Source organism: Hordeum vulgare, chromosome 4H (genome assembly GCF_904849725.1).
Source record: "Hordeum vulgare subsp. vulgare chromosome 4H, MorexV3_pseudomolecules_assembly, whole genome shotgun sequence".
In the NCBI taxonomy this organism is placed as follows: domain Eukaryota; kingdom Viridiplantae; phylum Streptophyta; class Magnoliopsida; order Poales; family Poaceae; genus Hordeum; species Hordeum vulgare.
This window is the reverse complement of record NC_058521.1, coordinates 164874340-164901516: the sequence shown is the minus strand read 5'-3', so window position 1 is coordinate 164901516 and position 27177 is coordinate 164874340. Positions and strand designations below refer to the sequence as shown.

Below are 27177 nucleotides of genomic sequence, written 5' to 3'. Positions count from 1 at the left end.
ACCTCATTGGATATTCTAATTCTGATTATATTGGTGACCATGTGGATCGCATGTCAACATCAGGCACATGCCATTTCCTCGAAAGATCATTAGTCTACTGGTCCTCAAAGAAGCAGAATTGTGTTTCTCTCTCCACTGCCGAAGCTGAGTACATTGATGCTGGATCCTGCTGTGCTCAGCTGCTATGGAAAAAGGAAACCCTCAGAGACTACAACATCAACATGAAGAATGTGAGTGCAATCAAGATCGCCTACAACCCAGTACAACACTCGAAGACCAAGCACATCTAGATTGGTCATCATTTTCTTCGTGACCATGTCCTCAAGGGCAATATCATCATCGACCATGTGAAGACTAATGATCAACTAGCAGATATCTTCACAAAGCCCTTGGATGAGAGAAGGTTTTGCAAGTTGCGTTGTGAACTAAATATCCTAGAGTCTTCAAATGTTTTGTGAAAACATCCACACATCCTAACACTTGTATATGCAAAATTCATGACTTAGACATGTGCAACACACAAAGTAAAGATTTTCCTCAACAAATGAAGAAAATCACTCTAAGTGTGAAGAAATCAATGAAGAATTTGGTTCTAAGGGCCCTATGACAATTGTATGCGGCGCCTGAAATCATCATTCTTATATGGTAGGTCACGCAACTACCCAACTTTGAAATTCTTCAAGCTGGTTTTTCTTCAAAGTTGAAATTTGATCAATTTGACATTTTGTTACAAAATCCTCAAATTTTCAAAATCTTCAAATTCTTCAAATTCTCAAAACGTTTAATGATTTCCATTTGAGTATATATACATATATCGAATTCGCTTTCAAAGTCCTCAACATCATTCACTTATAGCTGAGTCTTCAATTTGATATTTCATCTAAGTGAATGTGATCGGACCCGACTCCCCTCTATGCCAAGCTCAACCAAGTCTATTCTCAATTCTTCATATGCGTTCTATTTGACACTTGTTCAAAATCCTCACTAAGTCCTCGTCAGCTGAGGACTTTGCAAAAAAAATCCTCAAAATTCAAAAATTGTTTTTATAACGTTACACAGTTATCGGACCCACTTCTTACGATTGGATAACCACGAACTCCACCACTTCAGTCGTGGGCACCACGTGTCATGCAGAGACAAAGGGGCAAGGGCAGTTCGATCCGAAAGTTTCAGCCCGAACAGTTCTTCACCTGAGCTATAAATAGGCCATTACCCCCCCCCCTCAGTCAAAACTCTTCCATCATCTTGTATTCTCCACTCAAGCTCAACCCTAGCGCCACCGCTAGCATCCTCGTCGTCGGTGAGGAAAAGCTTCGCTGCCTCGCCCTCGCCGCAACCGGACTCACGCCGACCACGGAAAATCTTCCTCCGCCGCCGCTGTAGCTGATTTCAGTTGCCAAGTTATGGTGCTGAACATTTGAACCGAGGAACTTCTCCCTTTTACTATTTTTTCCTCGAGTTCTTTGTGTTCTTTGTGTTCTTCGCTCAGGGTAAATGAAATCATGTTTTACTGGCTCAGTTGATATTTTAATTCTCTTTAGATTCGTGAAATCTATTTTTTCCTCAGAAAGTCTGTTAGCCATGCACACTCATGCCTCAAACACTTGATGAATTTCACTAAGCCACTAAAGTTCTTCATGAGATTCCTCAGTTGTGTAATTCTCGAATCTGTACAACTCTGGAACCCAAGATTGGAATGCTTAGTCAAATTCCTCAACTCACTCGTCAAATTCCTTAACTCACTCGTCAAATTCCTCAACTTTTAATTTTCTTTCAATTTCTTCAAATCTGAGAACGCATATGACCTCTCCAAATTCTTCGCATCTATACTCTGTTCATAGGTACAAAAAATGTCAGCTGATGAATCTCTAGGTTCTCATCAACTTAAGTCATTTGCAACATTTCTTGAAGAAACTTTACCTGTGTCTTCAGAATCATCCAGAGTTTAGATTCCTCAACAAAAACCTTAGTTGAAGAAAATGGAGGAAGAGCGGAAACAAAAAGGTGGCAAGAAATTGGAGCAGAATAATGCTTTTGAGATACCTAAAGGAATATATGCTGATTATTGTACACCTAATGAGGAAATACATGCTAAAGAGACCATGGCAAAGCGCAAAATAAGGCTTCAAATGATTGAGCGCGGGTGAGCTAAAGAGTGGAAGGAGTACAAATATGTGACTCTGAAATATGATAAGAAGTTTGCCCTCAAGCCATCCTGCAAAAGGCCGCCACAGGGTGATCAACAAGCAGCTCATCCCTCAAGTGTAGCCACTATTGAGGATTATCCTGATGAGAAAGACAAATATTTGTCTAAGTTACAGAAAAATGCAGAAGCAGCTATGAAGAAATTCAATTAGGATTCTGCTGCTCCAGCCACTAGTGCCACTTCTTCAGCTGCTGAGGCCTCTGCTACAATAGGTCCTCAAAAGAAGACTCTGCTGAAGAAACCCAAAGCTTCAACTACTGTGCCAAAAGAGCAATTGCCTCAGAAAGTTCTAACGGCTGCAAAATCCTCCACAGCACCACACTCTTCACCCCCACAATAGAAACAACTCAGTAAGTTTCAACCTGAACAATCAAGTTCCTCTGTGCCTTCTGTTACTGGCTCTGCTTCAAAGTCTTAACCCTTCTGTTGAAGACTAAGATGACTGCTGGTAGAGGTAACAGGCCAAGTCCAAACAAAATCATCAACGTTCCTTCGGCATTAGAAGGAAGTGAAGGATTTGATGACGAAACACCCCAAGCCATCATCCCGAACAAACAAGAACGTGTTGCAGAAGCCTCTGGCAGTTCCATACCTCTTGTTATGGATCCGAAGGTATTGCTGGATCTCATTGACCTCTGGTATGAAGATCCAAACGCACGAGTTGATGATTTGAAGCTTCCCGCCTGGTGTCAGCCATATGGTGGCTACTTTCATCAGTGAAGCTAAATGGAAAGAGCAGCAAGCCGAGCAAGCCAGGGCTGCCAAAATCAAAAAGGAGAAATTCCTCAAACAGAATCTCCTCAACCTGTCACCTGAAGTACTTGTATCAACTCAGGCTGAAATCAAAACCCTCACATACAAGTATACAAGTCTTCACACTTATCATCAAGGTGTCAAAGCGAATTTCATCAAGGTTGCAACCGTTGTTGTTGATGACTACAATAAGAGAACTGCCCCTCCAAAGCAGTAGACACCACCTCAGCCAAGCTATACTATTCAACTGACTGAGGAAGATGAAGATGAAGAACCGGCCGCTGAAGAAATTCCTCAGAATATTCCAACTGAAGAATCTGCGAGGCTTGACACTGAACTAGTGCCTGATGAAATTGCCCCTTCACCACAACCCTCAAAGGTGAAGAAAGTGACTCCGTCTGCATCAGATGTAAAGAAAACCAAAGCGGCTGAGAAAGAAGCCAAAAAGAGAAAGCTTCAATGGCCACCAAATTCTTAGAGGCCAAACGTCTGAAGATTACACCGTCAGAATCTTCATCAACCCCGGTGGATGCTACTCCTCTCAATGTAGCACCATCATACATGATCGTTCCCTTCGGTGTGGACTATGTCATTCCAGAAGAAGATGAAGAAATGAATGACGCTGAAGTGGATGAAGAAATGGATGAGGAAATACAGATAGATGTTATTCCTCAGTCCACCACACTCCGAAGACCACTGAAGAACAAGAGAGTGATGACGAAACTGGATGCAGGACACCTGTAATCCATGATGAGTTCTGGGAAGAAACTCATCCACACTCACCAAGGTCAGCTCAAATCCCTCCGACTCCTGCTGCAACTGAGATTCTCACTGGTTGTGATGGAAAGAGCATTCGTGAGGAATCTGCTCAAGAATCAGCAGCATGAGCTGAAGAAAATGCAGCATCAAATACTGCAAGTGCCTCCTCAAACAAGCAAATTCCTCAACATGAAGAAAATGCTCAAACTGAAGAAAATGCTCCTGCTCCTAACACTGAAACCGCTATTGTCGTGGTGAACACAGAAACAACAATGGTGGTGGATACTCCTCAAGAACAACATCACAATCTTCAGCCAAAGCCAAATCAGCCTTTCTCCAAAAGGCCAAAATTTCACAAAAAAGCATTCTATGAAGAACGTATGTACTTCATTGGAGAGAATCCATATGACAAGATTCGCAACAGACACATGAAGTTTTGTACAAGAAATCGTCTCAACTACTATGCTTCTGTGTTGTGTGAAGAAACAAGATAATTCAACATACCCATATTCCTCACTGTGATATGGAGGAAATACCCTGCTTTGCTCCAGTCCTCAATGTTCTTCACGAAGCTGGGTTACTGCCTTTCTATACAGATATCGGTGATTGGAACACAGACATAATTCTTCAATTTTATGCCACATTGCATATCTCTGGTGACCCAAAGGATGTCAACACCTAGGTATTGGATTGGATGACTCATCACACGCACTACAAAGCTCCTGCCAGTGAATTGCTTCGAGCTATCCCAATATCAATTCCCTTAGAGGACGTAGTTAAGATGTATGATGAACAAGAACTGCCCAACAAGCTCATGGAAGTCCTTATGAAGCCTTTAGCCAAGGGACAACCACCAAGGACTTGATTTCTGGTACAGGACTTGAGGTATGAGCCTAGAACAGTGTACAAAATATTGTCTTATGCCATTCATGACAATGAAGAAGATGTCATAGGAATCTTGAAGAATATCCTTTTCAATGTCATTCATGGCATACCTATGAATCTTCATGATTTCTTCTGGAGGACTTTGGCTGACAATGCTTTGTCTCCATTTGAGTTGAAGATTTATGCGCCTTGGATCATGAGATTCATCAGTAACAGGTGAAGCATCAACTATCAAGCTGATTTTCATAATCACCTCGGATATCTTCCGAAATCAAAGTCATTAAGAAATCGTTTGAACCTGTTGAAGGCAAAGGCAAGTCTGTGATAGATGAAGGAAATCGGACCCTAGATGGCCAATTTCGCAAGGGTGATTCATACTCCTCATATGATGACACTCCTACTCAAGATCCTCCAAGCCCAACTGCCCCCAGAGCGATGACTAACAGAGAACTTCTCCTCAGTCTTCATCAAAAAGTCAATCGCAATCACAAGTGGGTGAAACGCCAGTTTGGTGCCATTGTGAAAACCCTCAACGAAACTCATAATGAAGTGAACAAAAATCACTATTATCTTCATGAGGTATTTGATCGCACTTGGGCTACCTTGGCTCATCTAAAGACTCCCGAGGAACTTGAAGAATTGGAATTTACTCGAGACTTTGACTGGTCGTGGCCTCCGAAGAAGAAATTCAAGCCAATTCCAGTTCCAGACTTGGAAGATAGTTCATTTTCTTCATTTCGCACTGCTGATTCAGATGAAGAACTAGAAGACACTGCAACTCGTCCAAGGAAGAAGCATGTCTCCAAGGATCCTCACGCGTCTACAATGACCAAGAATTAAATTTCTTCAAGGGCGTTAGTCCTCTGTTTTGTCCCTTTTCGTCACTTGATGACAAAGGGGGAGAAATCTAAGAGTTAATCTTCAAGCGCGATTTATTATGGGGCTTATAAACTTTATTAAGTTACAAACTCTTGGCTCTTCTGAAGTTTTTGATGTAATGAGTTGTAACTTAAGCCCGATGGTGTTCTGTCTCTTTTGGATGTTTTTCCTCGCATGCTTATTCCTCAAAGTCTGTTAATGCAGGCATGCTGAAATTCGTTAGACACCATTTTTCATCATGCTTTTTCAATTCGTCACATTATATGTCGAATATATGCATGAATTACAAGATACAGGGGGAGATCTCACTGATATACATCATCAATGTGCATCTGCTATGCAAAGCAAAATTCTCAAAATGTGCACATCTTCAGGGGGAGTCTCTCGATATCTTGATTTCAAATTCCTCAAACTCAGTACTAACATATCATATTATTATCCCCGTTGAAAACTTAACCTAATTGTCATCAACCACCAAAAAGGGGGAGATTGTAAGTGCATCTAGTGACCTTAGTGATTTTGGTGGTTTGAAGACTTATAGGTTAAGAGACTAATGTGTTTGTAAGTATACACATGATCTATAAGTCGTTGAGGAGTTTGAGTTATACGATGAATATCGACCACTAAAAATGTATGTCTTAAGCTGAAGACTTTGGTCTTACCTTGAAGAGTTTGATCGCGAAGAAATTGTGATGAAATTGATATTCGTCATGAAGATATTGAAGATGAGGAATTCGGTGTGTCCTGAAGAAAAAAAGGCAGAAGACTTTGAAGCATGGAGATTTACTCTTTCTGTTTCATTTTCTTTACACTTGAGTCATAGCAACACCGTACTGTTAAAGGGGCCGAGGTAATACTATGGAATGAATTTCCTCATGATGCTCAACCCAAGCCTAAACCTACCAAAGCCTCAAAGTGAGGAATATGAGAGACATCAGGACTTTCACAATTTAAAGTTCCGACCGTTTCCGCAACACGCGCCACCTCACTGATCTTATCCACCCAACGGTAACATTATTTAAGGGCATTTATGTCCAATCATGTCGGGATGCTCTCAGGCTATAAATAGCCGCCCCCACAACCACTAGCTGGTTGGCTGCTCCGAGAGAAACTGACACTTGTCATTTAGAGCAACCCAAATTCCTTAGAGTCTTCGAGAGAAAATCATCAAGTGAGAAATTACCCCAAACACCAAATCCCAAACCAAAAACCAAGTGATTGAGCATCACTTGAGAATTTGTTCCTACGTGGAACTGAAGGCTTTTACCTTTGAGGATTGTGCATCCTCCAGACGGTTAGGCGTCATGGTCTAGAGCCTCCAACAGTCAATTCTGGATTGCCGGGTGGCCGAGTTTGTGAGGGTTTGGAAGTCCGCCCTAAAGACTTACCACGAGTGTTGGGCGAGGACTGTGTGTCCTTAGCTCAAGGAGAATACGGTAGGGACTGTGTGTCCTGGGACTGTGTGTTGTGTGTGCTTTGGTTTCAATACCAAGCCGCTCCAATCAGACGTACAACTGTTTACAGTAGTTGGAACTGGGTCATCAACAACTGTCTTCATCGTGATCCGGGTTCTATTTCTTCAACTCTTTCATTTCCTCAGATTGTATGTTGAAGACTTTAATATGCACTGTTGTTGAATTTGTTTGAAGACTTTCTCTGAATTTCCTCAACCTCAAATTCTTCACTTAAGATAATCTTCACCTGCTTACTCTGTACTTGCGAACTGTGCAAACCGAATCTCATAATCCTCAACAAGTAATCTCTATTGAAGATTTTGCACACCTGATCCTGTACTACTTCTGCTGCACTCAATTCATCATTGAGGACCTTCCTCACAAGTAATTTCCTCAGCGATGAAATTCTAAAAATCGCCTATTCACACCCCTCTAATCGATATAACGCACTTTCAAGTTGGTTTGAAACAAGGTTCGAATTCAAACTTCATATTTCCAATCATATTTTACCTATATGCAAATTGGCTAAGTTATCATTCTTAACTTGCTCTAACATGCATGATAATAACCTAAATGGATTCCTTGTATTTTTCTGATGATTTTTCATATATAATTTATTTTCATCCTAGTTATATTTTATTTTGTATGTTTTTTCAAAGTTTTCAGGATTTTCTCAAATTTCCTAAATTATTTATAACGTCAGCAGGAAGTCACTATGACATGAGGAGGTCAACATAGCTGGCTAGGGTCAAACTTGCAGGTAGGGCCCGCTTGTCATTGACTTAGGATTAATCCGAGTTGACCCGGCTTTGACCTAGCGTCGGGCCCACTGTCAACGTCTGGGGGGATAGTTAGTGGTGGCATTAGCCACTAATGATCTTGCCACATCATTCTAGTCGGGGTTCCACCAGCGATGCCTATCTGACGGTGGAAGTTCGCTGGGAAATGCTGCTGAGGCAACGGTTGAACCCGCGGATAGTCTCTACGGGGAGCTCGCGATGCGCCGCAGCTAGCGGTGGAGGAGTTGGACTAAAAGGTCACCGAAATTAATGCCGGTGATGTGGTGAGCGGCGGTGGCGGCTCGGGCTTCGTCGGGTGTAGGGTTGCGGGGGACAGGGATTCCAGTTGAGGGGCTCGAAAGCTTCCTGGTAGCTCTAGGAGCTCGATTTCTAGCTTGGTCGCGCGGTTGGAGGACGAAAGCGACGATGGCGAGAAGCTGAGCGTCGATGAGCTTCGGGCAATGACGGGGGATCAGCTATGGATCTAAATCAGACCGCGGTTAGAGAGGAAATTGAGGAGCTCACGGGATTCTAGCAGAGGCGAAGACGAGCTTGGGGGAGGCCTCTAAGATGGTGAGTTGGCGACGGCATCCGGCAGCCGGAGATGGGGAAGACGGTGGCGATGGCGCTGTTGGAGGCTTCCGGGCTTGATTCTTTCGGCGAGGAGCTTCACAGCATCGAGGCGGAGATTTTGGTCGGCTCAGGGGGCGAGGCAATGGCGGGAGCTAGCTGACGACGGCAGCGTGGCCTCAGATACGGGGAGGGAGAAGCAAAGGGAGAGGGAGAGAATGAGGGGGCAAATGGTGAGACGTCGGCTCGGTCTAGAGGGGTCTCCACGCTCCATCCACGCGTCCGGCTCCTCGGCGGCAAGCAGGAGGTGGCAAGGCGACCAGGAGCACTCACGATGTGCTCATCTCGCATCTACCTACTCGCAGAGGTTTAAGATGACCTCTTCGCCCCTGGTGGGCTGGCTTCCTGGACTAGGTAAGCACATAGATCACTTTCCCCTTTTTTCTATTTTTTTCTGTTTTATTTATTTTGCCTTTAGTTCAAACTCAAGAGAATTTAAAAACAGGGCAAAACCCTCTGAATATTTTTATGTAGCTTTAATGGATATTTCCAAAGGCTCATAAAATATTTCAGAGTGTTGAATTTATATTGTACCTATATAAGAATATAGACCCAACTCAAATAAATATTGTTTTAATTCAAAGTCCCAAAATAAATGCTTTTGTGATTCCAAAAAATATTGATTTGAATTTTACCTCATGCCAATATTTTCTTAGAATACCACGGACTTTTTCTTGGCCTTCTTTGAAGCAATTTTTATGTTGCTCTTTTGTCAAAAATTCTTTCTGAGGCTTGATCACTCCTCAATGAAACTTCAAAAGAAAAATAAAAATGCATCCATGATATGCAATGAAAAACAAGTCTAAATCTAGGGTTGTGACAACTCACCCCCACTAAACAAGAATCTCGTCCCGAGATTTAGGCGTGCGGTAAGAGGAAAATGGGGCACTAACTATCACAATCTTCACGATCCAATTTTCCTTCTCGAAGTTGTTGTTTCATTGCATCATTTTGTTCTTGACATCTTTGCCTTTCAGGTCTTCACCTAATCATCACGACAAAAGGAAATAGAAATCTCTACGGAAATCGATCTTCATGAAGATAGAACAACCCATGATCAACTCATAGAATTTGACGTAAGAACGTCCCTTGAGCTGAGACACAAAACACATAATAGGAATGAGGAAATGAGGCATATGACAGAGGTTCAATTGGTAGGCAACAATTCCACGCTTATAAAATATGGTGACGAGGTTTCAAAGTAGTGAGGATTATGTTGTCCTTCATACCATAACACGGCACCTTGGGAAGGTGACTAGTAGTGTTATTTCCTTAAGTGGCAAAAAGAATTACTATTGATCCAGAGATCATTGAAACTCTTCATACCAGGGTAAGGCAATTCACAAATGATCGTTTGAAGGAGTTCGGAGAATGACATACTTGGCATGAATAAGAAACTAGAGTTATAAAACAACTCGGCAAACGAAAGGCACATTCCGATTGATATTGAGAATATAACCTAGTGGTCGAGCGTCCTCTAAATAACTTGAGAAATTCCATATTCATCAAGGTTTTAGCAACATCCATGCCAAGAATCCCGGTGACTCATCATACTACCATGATGAATAATGATGGAGGATGCATATGCAAAGGAAGTCAACACTTTCTCAGATTTCACCTTAGCTATGCCAAGGGATCAATATGGATGATCGACCGAGAGACATTTAGCACTCTACTTCTAATGTTCTCCTTGATGTACTAGTGTAACCCAACTAAAGGTAACGTTTGGCATTTCGAACATCAGGTAAAGGTCGAACTTCGGGGCTCAAGGGGGTCCATGAGGAACAACTTCCAGAACAAGTCATATAAAGTCCTCATAGGGAAATGGCTAAGGTTGATGATAAAAGATATTATAGTACCAGGCCTTCCGGCTAGGTGTGTTAGCCACAACATCACATTACCGGATTACACATAGACCAATATTATAATCCTTGGGAAGCATTCCAACCATCATATCTGCGTGAGATTCAGATCTGATGGGAGACAGGATGTTTCAAACTCAGCATGGCTGATAAGAAAGTTTGCAACACAAATCGATGAGATAAAGTTGCGAGATTCTCAGGAGATGAACTACGGAAGCCAACTCCAAAACATTAGCTCGATTGTAAGACCCACGTGAACACACTGTCCAAGGCAATGATGACCACATGGAAAGTCTTACAACAAAACACTACCGAGTTCTGGGTGGAAACCATCATTAAAGTTACCAAAGTCCTTGCATAAGTCATATGATTAGCTCTTAAGAAGGAACTTCTTTTCCTTGAACAAATCAATCAATGGCTTGGTGGGCTAGGAATTACGAGTGGAGATGATTAGTCTATCAAACAGTAGAATACTTCGCACATGCGTGACTGGCTCACTACAAGGAATATGCTAATACATGACGCTATTTTTTCGTCGCTACATCGTCACGGTTTTTAATTTACGACAATCTCACGAAGAAAAACCAAGCGTTGAAAACGGAGCGTCACAAATGAACAGCAGCGATGTTTTGATCAAAATCGTCATAACTTTTACGACGATTCCTGGATTGTCGTAACCTTTACGACGATCCTAAATCGTCGTTGGCAATCAAACCCAGTCCTACGTGGCAAAATTACGACGAAATCAACACATCATGGTTGAAATCAGCCCAACCCAATTCAATTGATCACATGGACTGGTTTTATTTTTTGGGCTTTTCTTGTTGGGCTTTTTTTTGGGCCTTAGCCTATTTACAGCCACTTCTAATATTTTTTTCAAATTTTTTGTTGTCATTATAATTTGGGCCCTGGCCTTTTAGTGCCAAAATACATTTGGTCCAATTTCAGTTTTGGCCTTTTGAATTTCAGTTTTGTGTGTAGGTCCCACTTGTCATGTTCTTCTCATAATTTGTCCCATATGTCAAGAAGTTCTCGTCAGGTTTTCATTTCACACATTTTCAAATCGCATACGTTATGAATATTTCAAATAGAGCAGAAAGAACATGTGAAATTCATCAAATTAACATGAAGGTAGTATATTACAATTTTTCCAATCTGTTACAAAGCAGATATGCCTATTATTACAATATATAATATGCATTCTTGGATAAGTAGAGCTTCACACAATTGGCTTCAAGGCTTTGCACTTCAACTTTCTTAGGCCTGGAGGTCCTGTAGAAGAAACAACCATATTTTTAAGAGCTACAAGATACAGATCAAGAATAGAAACAAGGCACAAAAACAAGCAATCCATGGCGGAAACCTTGAAGCGACAAATGTTTCTAAACTCAGATGAGAGAAGTTTGAGTCTTACCAGTTAAACCAACTACCACTGATTCACATGATAGGAAGTATTCGCACAAAACTCCAGATGTTCCACTTGTATCAAGTGAAATCTCCGAATTTTATGCAATATATGAACCAGAAGTAGCACGAGAGGAAATAAGGGGATCCCTCGCTTACTTCAAAAGACACGAGTGACTTAGATCAAAAACCTGCATGAGATTAGAAATCATCATCAGACGGGAAAAACTAAACATCAAATAAATATATAGAATACATATAATCCATGTTTTATCCAGATCAAGGAGATGTCTTCCCATCCAAATTACTAAAGTCCCAGGAAGCAAAGAAAAGATTGCATATATGGGAAGTGAATTTTACATTGTAAGCAACTCACAGTGAAATAACACATTAACAAGGTCAATTTAACCTACACCATGCTTTTGAGGAGGAAATATAGACAATTTTAGCATATTTCATAGGCTCAAATGTAAGTCATGAAAAGACAACAGGATCTTTCCGAAAAAAGAAAACTGTGAAAAGGATCATACAGGACTTAATTGAGCGCTGCACATTGATAATCAAAGATCAAACTACTGTGTGCACCTAATATATTTTCACCAAGATCACATACCCCAAAACATTGACCTTAATACCAAACCACATTAGTGCAACAGAAATAAAAATGTACTCCCTCCATCCCAGAATAAGTGTCTCAACTTTAGTAAAGTTGTACTTGTATGTGCCTAATACAACTCATCGTCTCATGTGGTAATTATGCTCTGCACACATGATACAGTTTTTTTATTTTTTTTTCCAACCGGTCAACCCCCCGCCTTTCCATTAATAATGACTTAACAGAAACATAACAATATCTGGTCTATTTTGGAGTTACAAACACCAGCAACGAAACATCACATTGAAAACTGGAGGAGCGAACTGGGACATTATGAGGAAACCTGCTATAGATGCTCAATGAAACATCTAGTATGGGGCAAAAACCTGATAGCACCACATCAAGTCAGACCAAAATGAAACAAGATAAAGGCTACAATTCCATATGATAGAGTTATGCTCCTTGGATGATGTAATTCAGGCCCTTTTCCCGTTCAAGTTTTGGTTATTGACCAGTGTTCCTCTGCTATCAACAAACCTGACGCCTGATACACTCCCTTCATGTTTACTATAGAAGTATTTACTACTGAACAAATGTCATTTGATTTGCTTTTTCTTTCATGAAAATTAATAGTCAAAACTGTAAGTTGGACGCTTTACACAGCCAAGTATAGACTTTTTTTTTCTAACATGGTGAAATTGGAACTTTGTACAGATATGAATAGATTTCTCCTTAAGATAACGAGATGTTAACAAAATGAATAGGATCAACAAAGCACCCCAGGTAAGAGAAACTACCATATCAACAGAATCCCACCCAACTGGCCAAAAAACACCAAAATAATCTGTAATGAATATGCAAAACGCAGCTGGCTTTGCATGAGACCAAAGTTGTACCTTATGGAACCATACAGAGTAAAGCTAAATTCTCGTTTGGGAATCCTAGTGTTCAAAATTCTGTAATGAAAGAAGTCGATGTGCTTCCAAAATAATCTTCTTGCACAAAACTCATGCACGCACCATCCAAACTGCCATTTGCATAAGTGGTGACTTCGACAAGAATCTGCCATAATAATATAAACAGCTACTAGTTAGGATCATTTACATTACTAGGTGTGGATGGATGCATAAAAGTTACAATACAGCTATGTGTTTTAGTTCGTACTACTACTGTAATCGATGCAAAAAAACATACTACTACTGTAATTGACATAAAAACCTTGAACGAGACAAGCAGAAGTCAAAACATATTTTTAGAACAGATATTTGCATTCAAATTAGGCATTAAAAATAATGGACACAAATATTTGCATTCAATATTAGGCATTGCACACCCAGTAGAAAGAGACAAGCAGAAGTCAAAACATATTTTTAGAACAGCTCACGACTACCAACAATAATGTAAAATCCAGATCCTACATCTTCATCCATTTGGATGGTGGCATCATAGCATGCTTTGCTCGACCATAGCATGCTTTCCATGATGGAAAGAGACTCTACAATAATAACATAATAGACAACCAGGAAGCATCAAACTTAACTGCAAAATTGAAGAATAGGTGCAAGACAATGAATATTTGATCCAGTGTTAGCCTATTCATGACAACACAATAGCTGACTAATTCTCATTGACAATAACACAGATGTAAAAATATATACTGCAATATATGTTACTCCCAAATATATGTACCTGAACAGAGTTCTTCTTTTCGACCGTCAAGCTGTGAAGCAGTCTGATCTTGGGGGTGCTGAATGAGAGAGCGTCCAACACAATAGCATCATCGTTGGCTCGTATGAGCTTGAACTTTTCCTGGAAGCATGACACAGGACAAAATCATCTTCTGTAATGGCAAATGTCACTGGCGTCAACTGATATCACAAGAGAGCTACACTTTCAGACATTCTAGATGGACAACTGCATAAATAAAAAAATGCCTATACCAGACTCGGGGACTGACCCTCAATGCCTTAACTGTAGTCAATAATTATCAGTATATCTAAATAAATAAGGCACGTGCATGCTTGGTTGGGGGTCATTGTTTACAGGAGATCCGTTCAGGGGGTCATTATCAGTATATCTTAAAAACATCATGTATGAGCATATTTCGAATTTTTTGTTGTCATTATAATGCTATTTAACAGAGAAATGTGCTTCCGGCCAGGTCTTCTAAACTATTAAAACATGTTTACTTGCATAATCTATAATTGCTGCAGATGTTAACGGACAAGCTGTATAGATGGACACTCCATCCATCTACAGGGAACAGTGCGTACCTCCAACGCTTGAATGGCAGCTGCGACAGCGTCAAGACTCGTGCCACCGCCTGCAAACACACAAGGAGCATTAGGAATTATTCAGCAGAGCAGAGCTAGCTACATGGATGCTCCAATCAAGTGCGCCATCGTCGCATCACAGTCTGACACACTACATGGATGCCTTTCGAACACAGTTTAACATCGTCCTCACTATCTGAACACAAGTCAATAATCTCCATGTTGGTGACTATGCAAACTTGTCAACTATCTTGAGCAATAGCCGGGGCGGTCTTGTCGATCGAAGTGTCCAAATCCTGAAAGAAGCCAAGCACACGTTAGCTGGCAATAATAACACCTGTACTAAATAACAAACAAATGTGTGCAAGATAAAACTGCTCAAGAAGCAGGTGGATAAACCTCTCGAACGACAATGCGTTCAAAAGCCACAACAGTGGCTGGAATTGCAGTCACAGATCCAACAAAGAGCTACACTGAAACCTCAACAATTTTTTTTATTTCAAACCAAAGGCATAACAGGAACAAGACGGTGTCGTCAGACAAGCACACGCAGCAAACCACGTCGCGGGCGACTAATTTGTATTTAAAGAGACGACGGGGCAATGAGGAGAACCGAGTCGCGCACGAATCTACGGAACGCGCAATCCTAGTCGGTCTGGCCGACGATCGGCAAGAGCTCCCCAAGCCGCCGACGCGGCCGGTTCCTTCAGAGCGCCCGACCTAGGCGGAATCGAATGAATCCCTCGGCTTTCCACCGCGGAAGGATCCGGCACCGCCCCCAAGCACCGGCCAATCCCAGCCTCCCCATCAAAAAGAATCCAAAAACGCCTTGCCACGCCATTCCGTCGGAACCAAGATTTAAAGAAAAATCACCCCCAATAAAAGCATTCAAGTAAGTAAAGAAAAGAAAATAAAAGGGGTAGCATTATTTTCTGTCAGAAAAGAAGTTCATTAGGATGCAAAATTTAAGAATGGCCGACTGTGTGTGTGGTATTAGACTCTTGGGACTTGGACCCTTAAATCTTAATGAGGCATTTTTATTTTGCAAATAAAAGTAGAGAATTACCAATAGTAATATGCATTCAATGATTACTAAAGACAGTACTGTGAAATATTCTAAGGAACCCAATCATGCAGAAATTTATGTTCTGGACGAAACACTTCAAGCATTACCGCATCTTCTATTTCATTCACAAGAAGTGTCAGCAACAAATTTGGGAGTTTCCTTACTTCAGCTAGTAGAAGCCTAGAAGGTATATTATTTCTGAAGCATGATATCACATTGTACTAAATTATAAATCCATTCAAGTAAGTAAATATTCTGCATGTCCATTATACGAGTTATCTGCATAGAAGGCACGAACAAATTATAAACCATAGAAATGAATCTTACATTCAGGTACGTCACTTCTGGTTGGCACTGCAATATGCAGTAGAACTACTTTGTATTCAGAATCCAATTCCTCGTTTTCCTCAAGAAATTTCTCAAAGGCCAACACCTTTTGCAGGAATCCTTTAATCATGTCTAGCCGGTCCACACCAAGTATTACCTATCACATTAGAAAACAAAAACGATTGCTTAGATGTAGATGGATGGATGGATGTTCCTCGGCACCCATCCATCGAGCTCGAAGGTCAAGAAGTACTTGACCTTGATGAGCCACACGAGGATGCATATGAGGCCGATGATGTTGGTGAGCGTCTCGCCGAACTCGTTGAGCTTCTTTTTGAGCGGCGTGTCGTCGTCCTCCTGCAAGGCCTCGTGGATCTGCGAGTGGATCTTGCCGATCTCGGTGGCCATCCCGGTATGCACGACGAGGCAGACGGCGCTGCCATTGACGACGGTGGTGCCCGCGAACACCATGCAGTCCTTGGCCTGGATGTCGGCGTCGTCGGCCGGCACGGCGTGGGCCGTCTTGTTGACGGAGTTGGTCTCGCCGGTAAGCGACCCCTGCTCGACCCGAAGGGTCGACGAGACGAGCCTGAGGACGCGCATGTCGGCGGGGACCTTGTCCCCGACGCGGACCATGACGACATCCCCCGGGACGAGGTCGCGCACGGGGAAGGCGGGCTCCCACTCGGCGTCGCGGAGCACGGCGGCGTGGTCGGACTGGATCTGGCGCAGCGCCTCGAGCGCCTTCTCGGCGTTGGTCTCCTGCCAGACCCCGACGGCGGCATTGGCGACGAGGATGAGGAAGATGACGAGCGCCTCGACGAAGGGCAAGATCATGAGCGCGCCGGCCGACGAGAAGAGTGCGAGCACGAACGAGATGGCGCCGGCGGCGAGAAGGATGCGCACCAGCGTGTTCTCGAACTGCTGTGCCACGAGCTGCAGCATCGAGGGCCCCTGGTGGTTGAGCAGCTCGTTGGGCCGTGCGCGCGTAGCCGCGCCGCCGCCTCCGATGAGGACAGCCCGCGGTCCATGTCCTCCAACGAGGAGGTGGGGATCGGGAGAGGGGTGGCGACGGGGAGGAGGTGGCGGCGGCGGCGAGGAGATGGGGACTAGGGAGGAAGGTTAGGATGGGGGGATCTGACCTAGGGTTTGGGCTGCTTTTTTAGTTTTTTTTCTATAGATAGATGGATGGATGGATGTGGGATGAAGACATGGATGGATGGATGGATGGGCGCCATGTCATCGATCCATGGGAAGGGTTCTGATTGGTTCGGAAAATCCGTGATTTAAAATAGTTTCCAAATATTAAAAATAGAGGAATCTATGTTTTGGGCACATAGATGATGTGGAAAAAATTCAAGTCATCAGGATATTCCTATCTAGTACCTCCTTCACAAAGCTATTAGCTGAACACAAATTTTGAAAATTTGATGAGAAAGCTTTACTAGGAAAATCCTTACGAAAGTTTTCATGACACAATGATTTGGATAGGAAAGAGTGCCCACAAAATATGAGGGTAATCAAAGAAATAGAAATAGCAGTTTCTTCACAAAGTGCTATTCTAAACAGAATAGGAAAATGAATATTGTTGAATTGTTTTTAAACTATGGAAGGAAAGGTTTTCACATATTTGAGAAATATATGATCTAAAGTATTTATGAGAATTTTTCGAGAATTTTTGGAATGACAGAATAGTAGATTGCTTCACAAACTTGCATGAGGTGGGATAGAATGGACCCATGAGTGACATGTCAACATAGTTAGAACATGTTACGACATTTTTACAATCATCGTAAAAGTTATGACGATCTCATCTTATGTGGTTACGATGTTTTTGACTCACATCGTCGTAATTTATATGTAGATTTGATCCCCTCAAATGGTTTACGATGATCTCGGATGAAATCGTCATAGATTTATGACGAATTCATCAACGACGTCTTAAAAAACATCATGTATGAGAATATTTCTTCTAGTGACTTGGGATGATTCCAAAGGAAGCAAAATAACTTTTCTCAAATTCACGGTAGCAACTTGCATCAAATGCACATGAATTAGAGGAAGTCACTTCTTACACCTAACATATACTTCATGTACGGAACATGAAGATATTGCCTACAAAAGTTTCCAACACTAGCTTGATGTTCAACAAATCATGGGGAGGATAAGCAATGTTATCGATGGGCTCAACAACAGTTCCTCAACGTTTCCATATATAAAGAAAATTCCACTACTATGTGAACAATGTGGTAGCATTGGCCACACCAAAAGATATAATGGTGTATGTCCGAGGAAAACAACCACGAGTAATACAACATTAAGAAGATCCTTGGTTCTGGTTTTGATTTGACGATCACCCCCACTCAAATAAAAAATTGGACAAGATGATAGGTGCAACAATTGATCACAAGGATCAACCAATGAAAATATCATATTTCTTCAAGACTCACACAGCACAAAAGATATCCCTTTGGGATGAACTAAGTCAGACAAAGCTTTTATCTTCCAACTCTCCAAGTTGTTGTTTAGCTTAACTAACTAGCTCGGGGTATCCAACACAGATTCTTGGAGAAGGGGTGGTTTATACGAAAACCAACTTGATCACGAGCTCAACATAACGGTCAGGGAACAACTCGATAATACTTCCGAGAAGATATTCGGAAAATCACAAACCACCGATATGTTATTAAGCTCGAGAGCAATCTTGCTTTTCAAGCCAAGATGATACGATCAATAGAGCGAGGGATTGACACATTCCTAACTCATTGGTCGAAGAGTGCACCATGCAAGATGGACTAGGTAGCACGATCAAACTTCGAATGGTGATTCAATAACCAACATGCTAAGAATGAAATTATTGTCCATTAACTTCCAATCAATAGAATTGTTAGACGTATTAATTTCACACATCACAGTTCACTTGTCGATATTCCGGTTACGCCCAACACACAGACCGAGAAATGAATAATGATGGCGAGAAGTATCACTACATCAAGAGTTCATAAGAGATGGTGCAGTTCTCACAACATTCTAGACATAAGAGGGTAAAACTTCAAGGTAGAACAGAACAAAAGCTGGATTGGCATTTTGATGTGCAGAATACAACTGCTTTGACCCAATCCAAGAAATGGATGAGGCACTGGAGTTCGCTTCTCCTAGTCATTTTGAAATAGAATGGCTCTACAGACCACAAGAATAATAGGCGTCGATGAACACGAATGCACAACTACTCTTGACTATCCACTCATAGATGAAGATCAAAATTCAATTGAGATGGGGCAACTCAAGAGCACATGATTTTCCCGAGTTGTAGATGTATAGATTAGCAGGTCAAACGAGCTCAACATAATTCTTCCAGATAACCCATGTAGAAAGGTTGGATTGGCAGAGTCCCAACTATGGAATGGAGAACTCATCACGAGCAATCTTGTTGTGATCTTTAGTTCTAGTAGAACTTGTGCCATGATGGTTCATGGTATTGGAAGAATGATATACCATGGACCTTGAAGGCTAGAGCAAAGTTACTAAACATCCTAAAGGAACGAGCAATTACTATCAACATGTGTGAGCAGGATGAGTCATGGATTCAAAACCCAAAAATAGAATACTTACGGACTAAATAACATCATGGGATGTTTTCGATAATAAAGGCCAGAATTATCACACTGGAAACACAAAACACAACTAGACTATTGAGTGGGTTTCCGAGGTAACATGGTTTCCTAATACTTCAACAATACGTCGAGGTAATGGAGTACCTCAACACAATAATTAGTGTGCTTTGTCTGGACAAAAAGACATCGAGAATAGGAGGAAGGAATTTGCAATTGCATTAGATTTATAACCCTTGGATAACTCGGACAACATAACGGGCGTACGGGCATGAAGTATGAGGCAACCTGCACGAAAACTGACAACATAACAATGAATTCCCTTGGAGACATCGATCGAGGGATACCACAACTTGGCTATAAGTTTCCAGCATAGTAACTCATCATCCTGATAGATAGATGAGAAAGCATAATTCTTAAACCTCGTAGAATAAAGAAGAGGGTGACTCAGAATAAGAATGACACAAGGAAAGGAGTAAAAAGAGCCTTGCGTTCCGTTCCACAAGCAATTCTCTTATTTAACTAAAGAGTTGGTAGACTCAACATCGACCAGTTTAGCTTGGTTATCCTACAGGCAGTCAAGCTCTGATACCAACGTTGTTGGGACCCCGATCCTAAGTCATAAGAACCCAACCTCTAACACAACACATCACTTTCCAGCCTCACGCATGGTTAACCCCACGACTGCCACCTTACCTGGGCCGGGACCATTTGCGTCTTTTGGCTCACGTATGTGTATATCTCGCTAGCATTCGAACGACAAAGAACCCGGGTCGATGACTAGCTATAAATTTAAGTGGCACATCCGTATAGGAACAGGCATACATAACCCAGCAAAGCAGGTGTCGGTCAACAACGTGTGTAGACGAGTCGTAGAAAGCTACAAGGACTCCGTTACACCGCGTAGCATTTCCCTGAGGGGACAGAGACAACAACAAAGAAAGATACACGCGTGTCAAACAATGTGTTCGGAGCAGTAGGAAGTTACCAAGGCTCGGTGGAAGCACAAAGATGCATTTCCCTGTAAAGAGTACTACTAGAGGCACGCAACTAGGTGTCGAATCCCACACATACAATGCATTTGAAAACATACACACAATATGCACGATATGTGTAGATACAACATGGCATCACAACACAACTCTATCTCTCAAGCATTTATTAAAGGCTCATAAAAGTCTACATAGTGTGATATGACAAATAGGGGTCACATGACCCAACACTCAAGTCATACAAGCATCAAGCGGAAGCATAACATGTCTGGGTACAGACATCTACTAAAAGTGGCTGGAATAGCCTAAAAGGCTACAACGACCCTACCAAAGGAGCCAGACCTCTGTCTTTTATTCCCAAGCTATTCCGGTCAACATCGATCACATTGCGTAGAATCAATAGTGAAATTAATGTCTCCTCTGCAAAACATAAATTAAGCAACCGTGAGTACAAAGGTACTCAGTAAGACTTACATCAGAACTATCTACATATGCATCATTATCAATGAAGGGGTTGTCGAGTTTAATTGCAGCAAGCCAGCTTTGACTCTTGGCTAACCTGTACTACGACCACGAACACTTTCTTTGAAGTGGGGTAGCACACATGAGTCCACATATTCACCAAATTAATACACCACTATGGATCCACTCCTGTCTCCCCACGAGAAGGCCAGCCATAATACTCCCACTTATCATGCATGTTTTAGAGTATCCATTTCAAGTTGTCTATGTACCACATAATGTTTACAAGTATTCCATATCCAAGGACACGGCTATTCGAATAGATTAATTAACCCTTCAGGGGTATACTTCTTCACACACGCTCTCACCACTTATCACCATATGCACGTCATGCATCTCGGCAACCTTCAAGTGGAAGCCTTGGCGTGGGTGTCGGCCACGACCATTAACCACACAAGACCCTACTCCGTGTTTATCGCCTATTTGAGACTGAAACCGCAAGGAAGTCCGATCGAAGTTTCCTCAGCGACCTCAAATGATGTGCGCAGGGTTCCACAAGCCCACCATCCAAGTGCCACTTGGTACACAGTGCCACTGTGTATCTACCATACTGAAGCCTTCCCCGTCGGGCAGAGCTAAACACGGTCGCCAACAGTTTTCCTACAAACACTAGAAACTAGTTGCAACACCTGGACAGAGATCTAGGCGATTAATAAGCCGAGAGGGTCCATTGGTTTCGGGCCCAATGCATGGTAGTATCTCGTCTTGGATAACATACATCTGTGGCGGAGCCAGCTCACCCGTACAGCCCGGGCATCAGCACAAAGGCACCCAGCGAGAGGCCATTTTCCCATAGACAAAGCTAATAACTTCATGTTTAATGCTGTAATTTCAATGGTGATTCATGAGCAGAGCCCGGGTAGCTGCCCGGGGTCGTCGGGCGGTGGCTCCACCACTGACATACATAGAACTTAGTTCTTAAGGACGGTCCCAATGAGACAACCCACCATGTACTCCTATGTGGCCTCTCATCGCTACCATTACCAAATTGGATTCACACACTTTACTCTCACACAGTAGAACATGAACACAACCATTTCGATTCAACCAGATGGATCAGAACCGACACAACTCTATGCATAGCATGCATAGTAAGCAAGCATGGATGAGTAGGCACATCAAGGCTCAAGCATTTGCTACTCATACTAAGTGGTTTCACCTATTTACTGTGGCCAAAATAGGTCATGCAAAGGAATGGTTCAACTACCCAGACATGTAACAATTGAATCGCTATTGTCCTAATGAAGTAAAAGAGAGCAGGAGCGAGAGAGTTGGTTTATATCAGTATGCTCAAGGGGGGTTGCTTGTGTGACAATTCTGAAGATAGCAATGAGTCTTCATCAATGTCAACGATTGCATCGTGGGAACCATCGTCTACCGAGGGGGAACAACATCGGCAAACAAAAAAGAACAACATTTATTTCATAGAACTGCAACACTATGATGCATGAGCATGACATGGAAATATGCAGTTATTTGAGTTAAAGCATCTAGCAACAGGATTAAATGAAATTGGTTTGAAACAAGGTTCAAATTCAAACTTCATATTTCTAATCATATGTTACCTATATGCAAATTGGCTAGGTTATCCTTCTTAACTTGCTCTAACATGCATGATATTATTAGCATAAATGGATTCCATGTATTTTTCTGATGATTTTTCATATATAATTTATTTTCATCCAAGTTATAGTTTATTTTCTATGTTTTTTCAAGTTTTCAGCATTTTCTGGAATTTTCTAAATTAGTTATTGTGCCAGCAGGAAATCACTGTGTCGTGAGCATGTCAACAGAGTTGGTCAGGGTCAAACCTGACAGGTAGGGCCCGCCTGTCATTGACTTAGGCTTAATGCCGAGTTGACTGGGGCTTTAACTTAACGTCGCGCCCACTGTCAGCGTGTCAGGGGATAGTTAGTGGTGGCATTATCCACTAATGATGTTGCCACGTCATTCTTGCCGGAGCTTCACCGGTGATAACCTATCCGACGGCGGAAGTTCACAGGAAACGTTGCTCCAGCAGTGGTTGGACGCGTTGTTAGGTTGTACGGGGAGCTGGCAATGCACCGCATCTAGCAGTGGAGGAGTTGGACCAAAAGGTTATCGAAATCAATGTCAACGACCTGGTGAGCAGCGGCGCGGCTCGGGCTCTGTCGGGCGTGGAGTTGCGGGGCACAGGGAGTCCCACCGAGGGGCTCGAAAGATTCCTGGTAGCTCTAGGAGCTCGATTTCTACCTTAGTCACGCGGTTGGAGGAAAATAGCAACGGCGGCGAGAAGCTCAACGGCGGCGAGCTTCGGGCAATGGGGGGGTTAGCTAAGCTCGAAATTGGAATTGGGATTAGAGGGGAAGGTGGAGGATATCACGGGGTTCTAGCAGAGACAACAGTGAGCTCGGGGGAGGCCTCTGCGATGGTGAATTGGCGGTGGCATCCAGCGACCGGAGATGGGGAAGACGATGGCGATGGCGCTGCTGGAGGCCTCCGGGCTTGACTCTTTCGCCGAGGAGCTTCAAAGCATCGAGGCGAAGCTTTTGGTCGGGTCATGGGGCGAGGCGATGGCGGGAGCTAGCTAAAGACGACGGCTTGGCCACGGATCCGGGGAGGGAGAAGCAGAGGGAGAGGCAGAGAACGAGGGGGCAAATGGAGAGAGGTAGGCTCGGTCCAGAGGGGTCTCCGGGGTCCATCCACGTGTCCAGCTCCTCGGTGGCAAGTAGGAGGTGGCAAGGCAACTAGGCGCACTCGCGCCATGCTCATCTCACCTTTGCCTACTGGCAGAGGTTGAAGATGACCCCTTCGCCCCTCGTGGGCTGGCCAACTCCTTCGTGGGCGAGGTAAGCACATAGATCACTTTCCCTTTTTTCTATTTTATTTATTGTGCCTCTCATTCAAATTCAAAAGAATTTTAAAAGAGGGAAAAACCCTCTGAATATTTTTATGCAGCTTCAATGGATATTAGCAAAGGCTCATAAAATATTTCAGAGTATGTTGAATTTATATTCTACCTGTATAAGAATATAGACCCAACTCAAATAAATATTGTTTTAATTCAAAGTCCCAAAATAAATGCTTCTCCGATTAAAAAAATTGATTTGAATTTTACCTCATGCCAATATTTTCTTAGAATATCACGGACATTTTCTTGGCCTTCTTTGAAGCAATTTTTATGTTGCTCTTTTGTCAAAAATTCTTTCTCACCCTTCATCACTCCTCAATTAAACTCCAAAATGAAAATAAAAATGTATGCATCAAATGCAATGACAAACAAGAATAAATCTAGGGCTGTGACAACTTTTTAGAAACTTTACCAAAATGGGGCAAGTAATATACCGTTGAAAAGCTATGGAAAATGCGAAACGTTTTCATGTAGATAGTTTTCTTTGATACCTAGCCGTTTTTAAGTAATCTCGAAAACAGTGAGATCATGCATTCTACCTTTATCGCGAAACAAAGCCTTCGAAAATGCACCGCGTGAAGAACTCTGTTTTTTGCATGCTGTTTTTTGCTCCTAACTCTCCATCCACTCACTGGAATTGAGGAAATGATATATAGATGGAAAGCTGTTGTAAAGATACAACTTTTTCGTCTTGGATCTTTTTTTTCATACTAGCGACGTTTTAAAAGAAGGATGACCCCCGGCCTCTGCATCTGGGAGATGCATGCGGCCATTTTATTGATTATTCTCGAGGACCTTACAAAGCAGTACAACAATATGTCGGAATCCGCCATCTTGGCAACATCTGTCGCTACTCCTATTCATATGATGAAGGGGTGCAAGCTGGACCAAATACCCAGACCTCTCACCTAAGCCTAACATCTAAAGCCGGAGACCCTGACCGAGCCACATACCGGGTCCGGGGCACAAACCGATCCGACGCACTCACATGTGTCGTCGCCGCCATCTTCCACTAGTCCATCTTCGGATCAGATTTAGGTACCAGCCTTGGCAGGTGCCTCCGCCATCAACGCCATCATGACGCCAAACGACGACCTCCACCTACGCGAGTCCATCTCCAAGAAACGGACGGAGATCCATGCTAGGATAGGGTCGCACCACCGCCGTCGCCCACCACCCACAAGCGCCACCCAGCCCCAAGGTTCCCAAAGCGGCGCCTTCAAGAAGGGAACGGCGCCGTGAGCGCCGCCGCCGCCCAACAAAGTTAAGCCTTTCGCCCGGGAGACCTAGGGGAAGGGGAAGTGAGGGGATCAGTCCATAACGACGCCTCCAAGGAGGGGAACGACGCCCTCAGGCGTCGCCATCGACGCGGCCAGCCATGGCCGACCAGGGATTTCGCCTGAACTAGATCCCCACCACCAGCAGCAACTCCTGCACAAAACCGGCAATCCAAGAAAGCGCGGCCCGACCAGGATGCCCCGCACGCCGAACAGGGGAGGAGGGCAGAGGCACCAGATCGCGCGCACCGGCCACCGCAAGAGCCGCCGCAGGACGCCAATGACCACCGGATCTCGCCGCCCGCGCGGCCGAGACGCCGGATCCACCTCCCGCACGGCTGCTAGCCTGCCGTGCCTCGCCAATGGAGCCGCCGCTCCAGATCCGGGTCTCCGCATGCAGATGCAGGGCAGCCTAGGCCCCGCCGCCGCCATCCTTGGCGCTCCAGGCTTGCCCGGCGGCTGCCTCAGGCGACGACGAGGAAGGGAGGGGGAGGGGGCGGCTAGGGTTGGGAGGGAGGGAGGGAGACGTGGGAGTTTATTTCCCCGTGATAACTGCTTGCGTCTTAAAAATGGGGAGAATTTCACTTCCCGATCTCTGCACCAACTAGGGATGCATACAACCATTTTAGTATGAGTACCAAGATAAACAGAGTCCTCAGAATTTTTTAAATGAGTATCAAGATTTTTTTTATGAGTGGTTTCACCACACGTCAAACTTGATCCTCAATAAATGGGAGAAAACTCCCTGTGCATCACCTGTCCATTCTAGGAATTGAACTCGGGTCGTTGGGCTACACAACCGCATGCCCAACCACTGAGCCAAGGCTCTCTTTGCAAAAGATTTTTATATGACATTCATGAAGTGTAGTTGTTGATCTTCCACGAGTGCTAGTATGAACTTCCGCTAATATTATCCAAATGGGGCTTGCGATATACTGTTTGAAAGCTATGGACACCCTGGTAACTATTGGAATTATGCCCTAGAGGCAATAATAAAAATAGTTATTATTATAATTCCTGTATCAAGATAATCGTTTATTATCCATGCTATAATTGTATTGAATGAAGACTTATATACATGTGTGGATAAATAGACAAAACACTGTCCCTAGCAAGCCTCTAGTTGGCTAGCCAGTTGATCAAAGATAGTCAGTGTCTTCTGATTATAAACAAGGTGTTGTTGATTGATAACTGGATCACGTCATTAGGAGAATCACGTGATGGACTAGACCCAAACTAATAGACGTAGCATGTTGATCGTGTCATTTTGTTGCTATTTTTTTCTGCGTGTCAAGTATTTGTTCCTATGACCATGAGATCATATAACTCACTGACACCGGAGGAATACTTTGTGTGTATCAAACATCGCAACGTAACTGGGTGACTATAAAGATGCTCTACAGGTATCTCCGAAGGTGTTCGTTGAGTTAGTATAGATCGAGACTGGGATTTGTCACTCCGTGTGACGGAAAGGTATCTCGGGGCCCACTCGGTAATACAACATCACACACAAGCCTTGCAAGAAATGTGACTTGGTGTAAGTTGCGGGATCTTGTATTACGGAACGAGTAAAGAGACTTGCCGGTAAACGAGATTGAAATAGGAATGCGGATACTGGCGATCGAATCTCGGGCAAGTAACATACCGAAGGACAAAGGGAATCACATACGGGATTATATGAATCCTTGGCACTCAGGTTCAAACGATAAGATCTTCGTAGAATATGTAGAATCCAATATGGGCATCCAGGTCCCGCTATTGGATATTGACCGAGGATTCTCTCGGGTCATGTCTACATAGTTCTCGAACCCGCAGGGTCTGCACACTTAAGGTTCGACGTTGTTTTATGCGTATTTGAGTTATATGGTTGGTTACCGAATGTTGTTCGGAGTCCCGGATGAGATCACGGACGTCACGAGGGTTTCCGGAATGGTCCGGAAACGAAGATTGATATATACGATGACCTCATTTGATTACCGGAAGGTTTTCGGAGTTACCGGGAATGTACCGGGA

At 43.2% G+C, this 27177-nt stretch overlaps 2 protein-coding genes across 2 annotated transcripts; both read right to left on the bottom strand.

Moving 5' to 3' along the window:
- Nucleotides 1-12417: 12417 nt before the first annotated feature.
- On the bottom strand, nt 12418-14770 carry LOC123446281. Its single transcript, XM_045122958.1, has 4 exons — nt 14673-14770; nt 14480-14529; nt 13896-14015; nt 12418-13268 (listed from the first exon to the last, which is right to left on the bottom strand). Exons 1-4 carry the CDS (start codon nt 14698-14700, stop codon nt 13155-13157), a joined length of 312 nt encoding a protein of 103 aa, XP_044978893.1. The 5' UTR covers nt 14701-14770; the 3' UTR covers nt 12418-13154.
- Nucleotides 14771-16058: 1288 nt separating this feature from the next.
- Nucleotides 16059-25596, bottom strand: LOC123450379 (calcium-transporting ATPase 1, endoplasmic reticulum-type-like). Its single transcript, XM_045127664.1, has 2 exons — nt 25275-25596; nt 16059-16981 (listed from the first exon to the last, which is right to left on the bottom strand). Exons 1-2 carry the CDS (start codon nt 25594-25596, stop codon nt 16059-16061), a joined length of 1245 nt encoding a protein of 414 aa, XP_044983599.1.
- Between the last annotated feature and the right edge of the window lie 1581 nt (nt 25597-27177).

Bases quoted from the DNA above. Each gene is read 5' to 3' on its own strand.
- LOC123446281 (XM_045122958.1), bottom strand. From the start codon at position 14,700: ATGGAGATTATTGACTTGTGTTCAGATA. The intron at 14,530-14,672 runs GTGAGGACGATG...GTGTGTTTGCAG, and splicing joins TATTGACTTGTGTTCAGATA to GCGGTGGCACGAGTCTTGAC. The intron at 14,016-14,479 runs GTACGCACTGTT...TCATGCTTCCAG, and splicing joins CTGCCATTCAAGCGTTGGAG to GAAAAGTTCAAGCTCATACG.
- LOC123450379 (XM_045127664.1), bottom strand. From the start codon at position 25,596: ATGGCGGCGGCGGGGCCTAGGCTGCCCTGCATCTGCATGCGGAGACCC. The intron at 16,982-25,274 runs GTCGGCCATGGC...CTTCCTCCCTAG, and splicing joins TAGTTCAGGCGAAATCCCTG to TCCCCATCTCCTCGCCGCCG.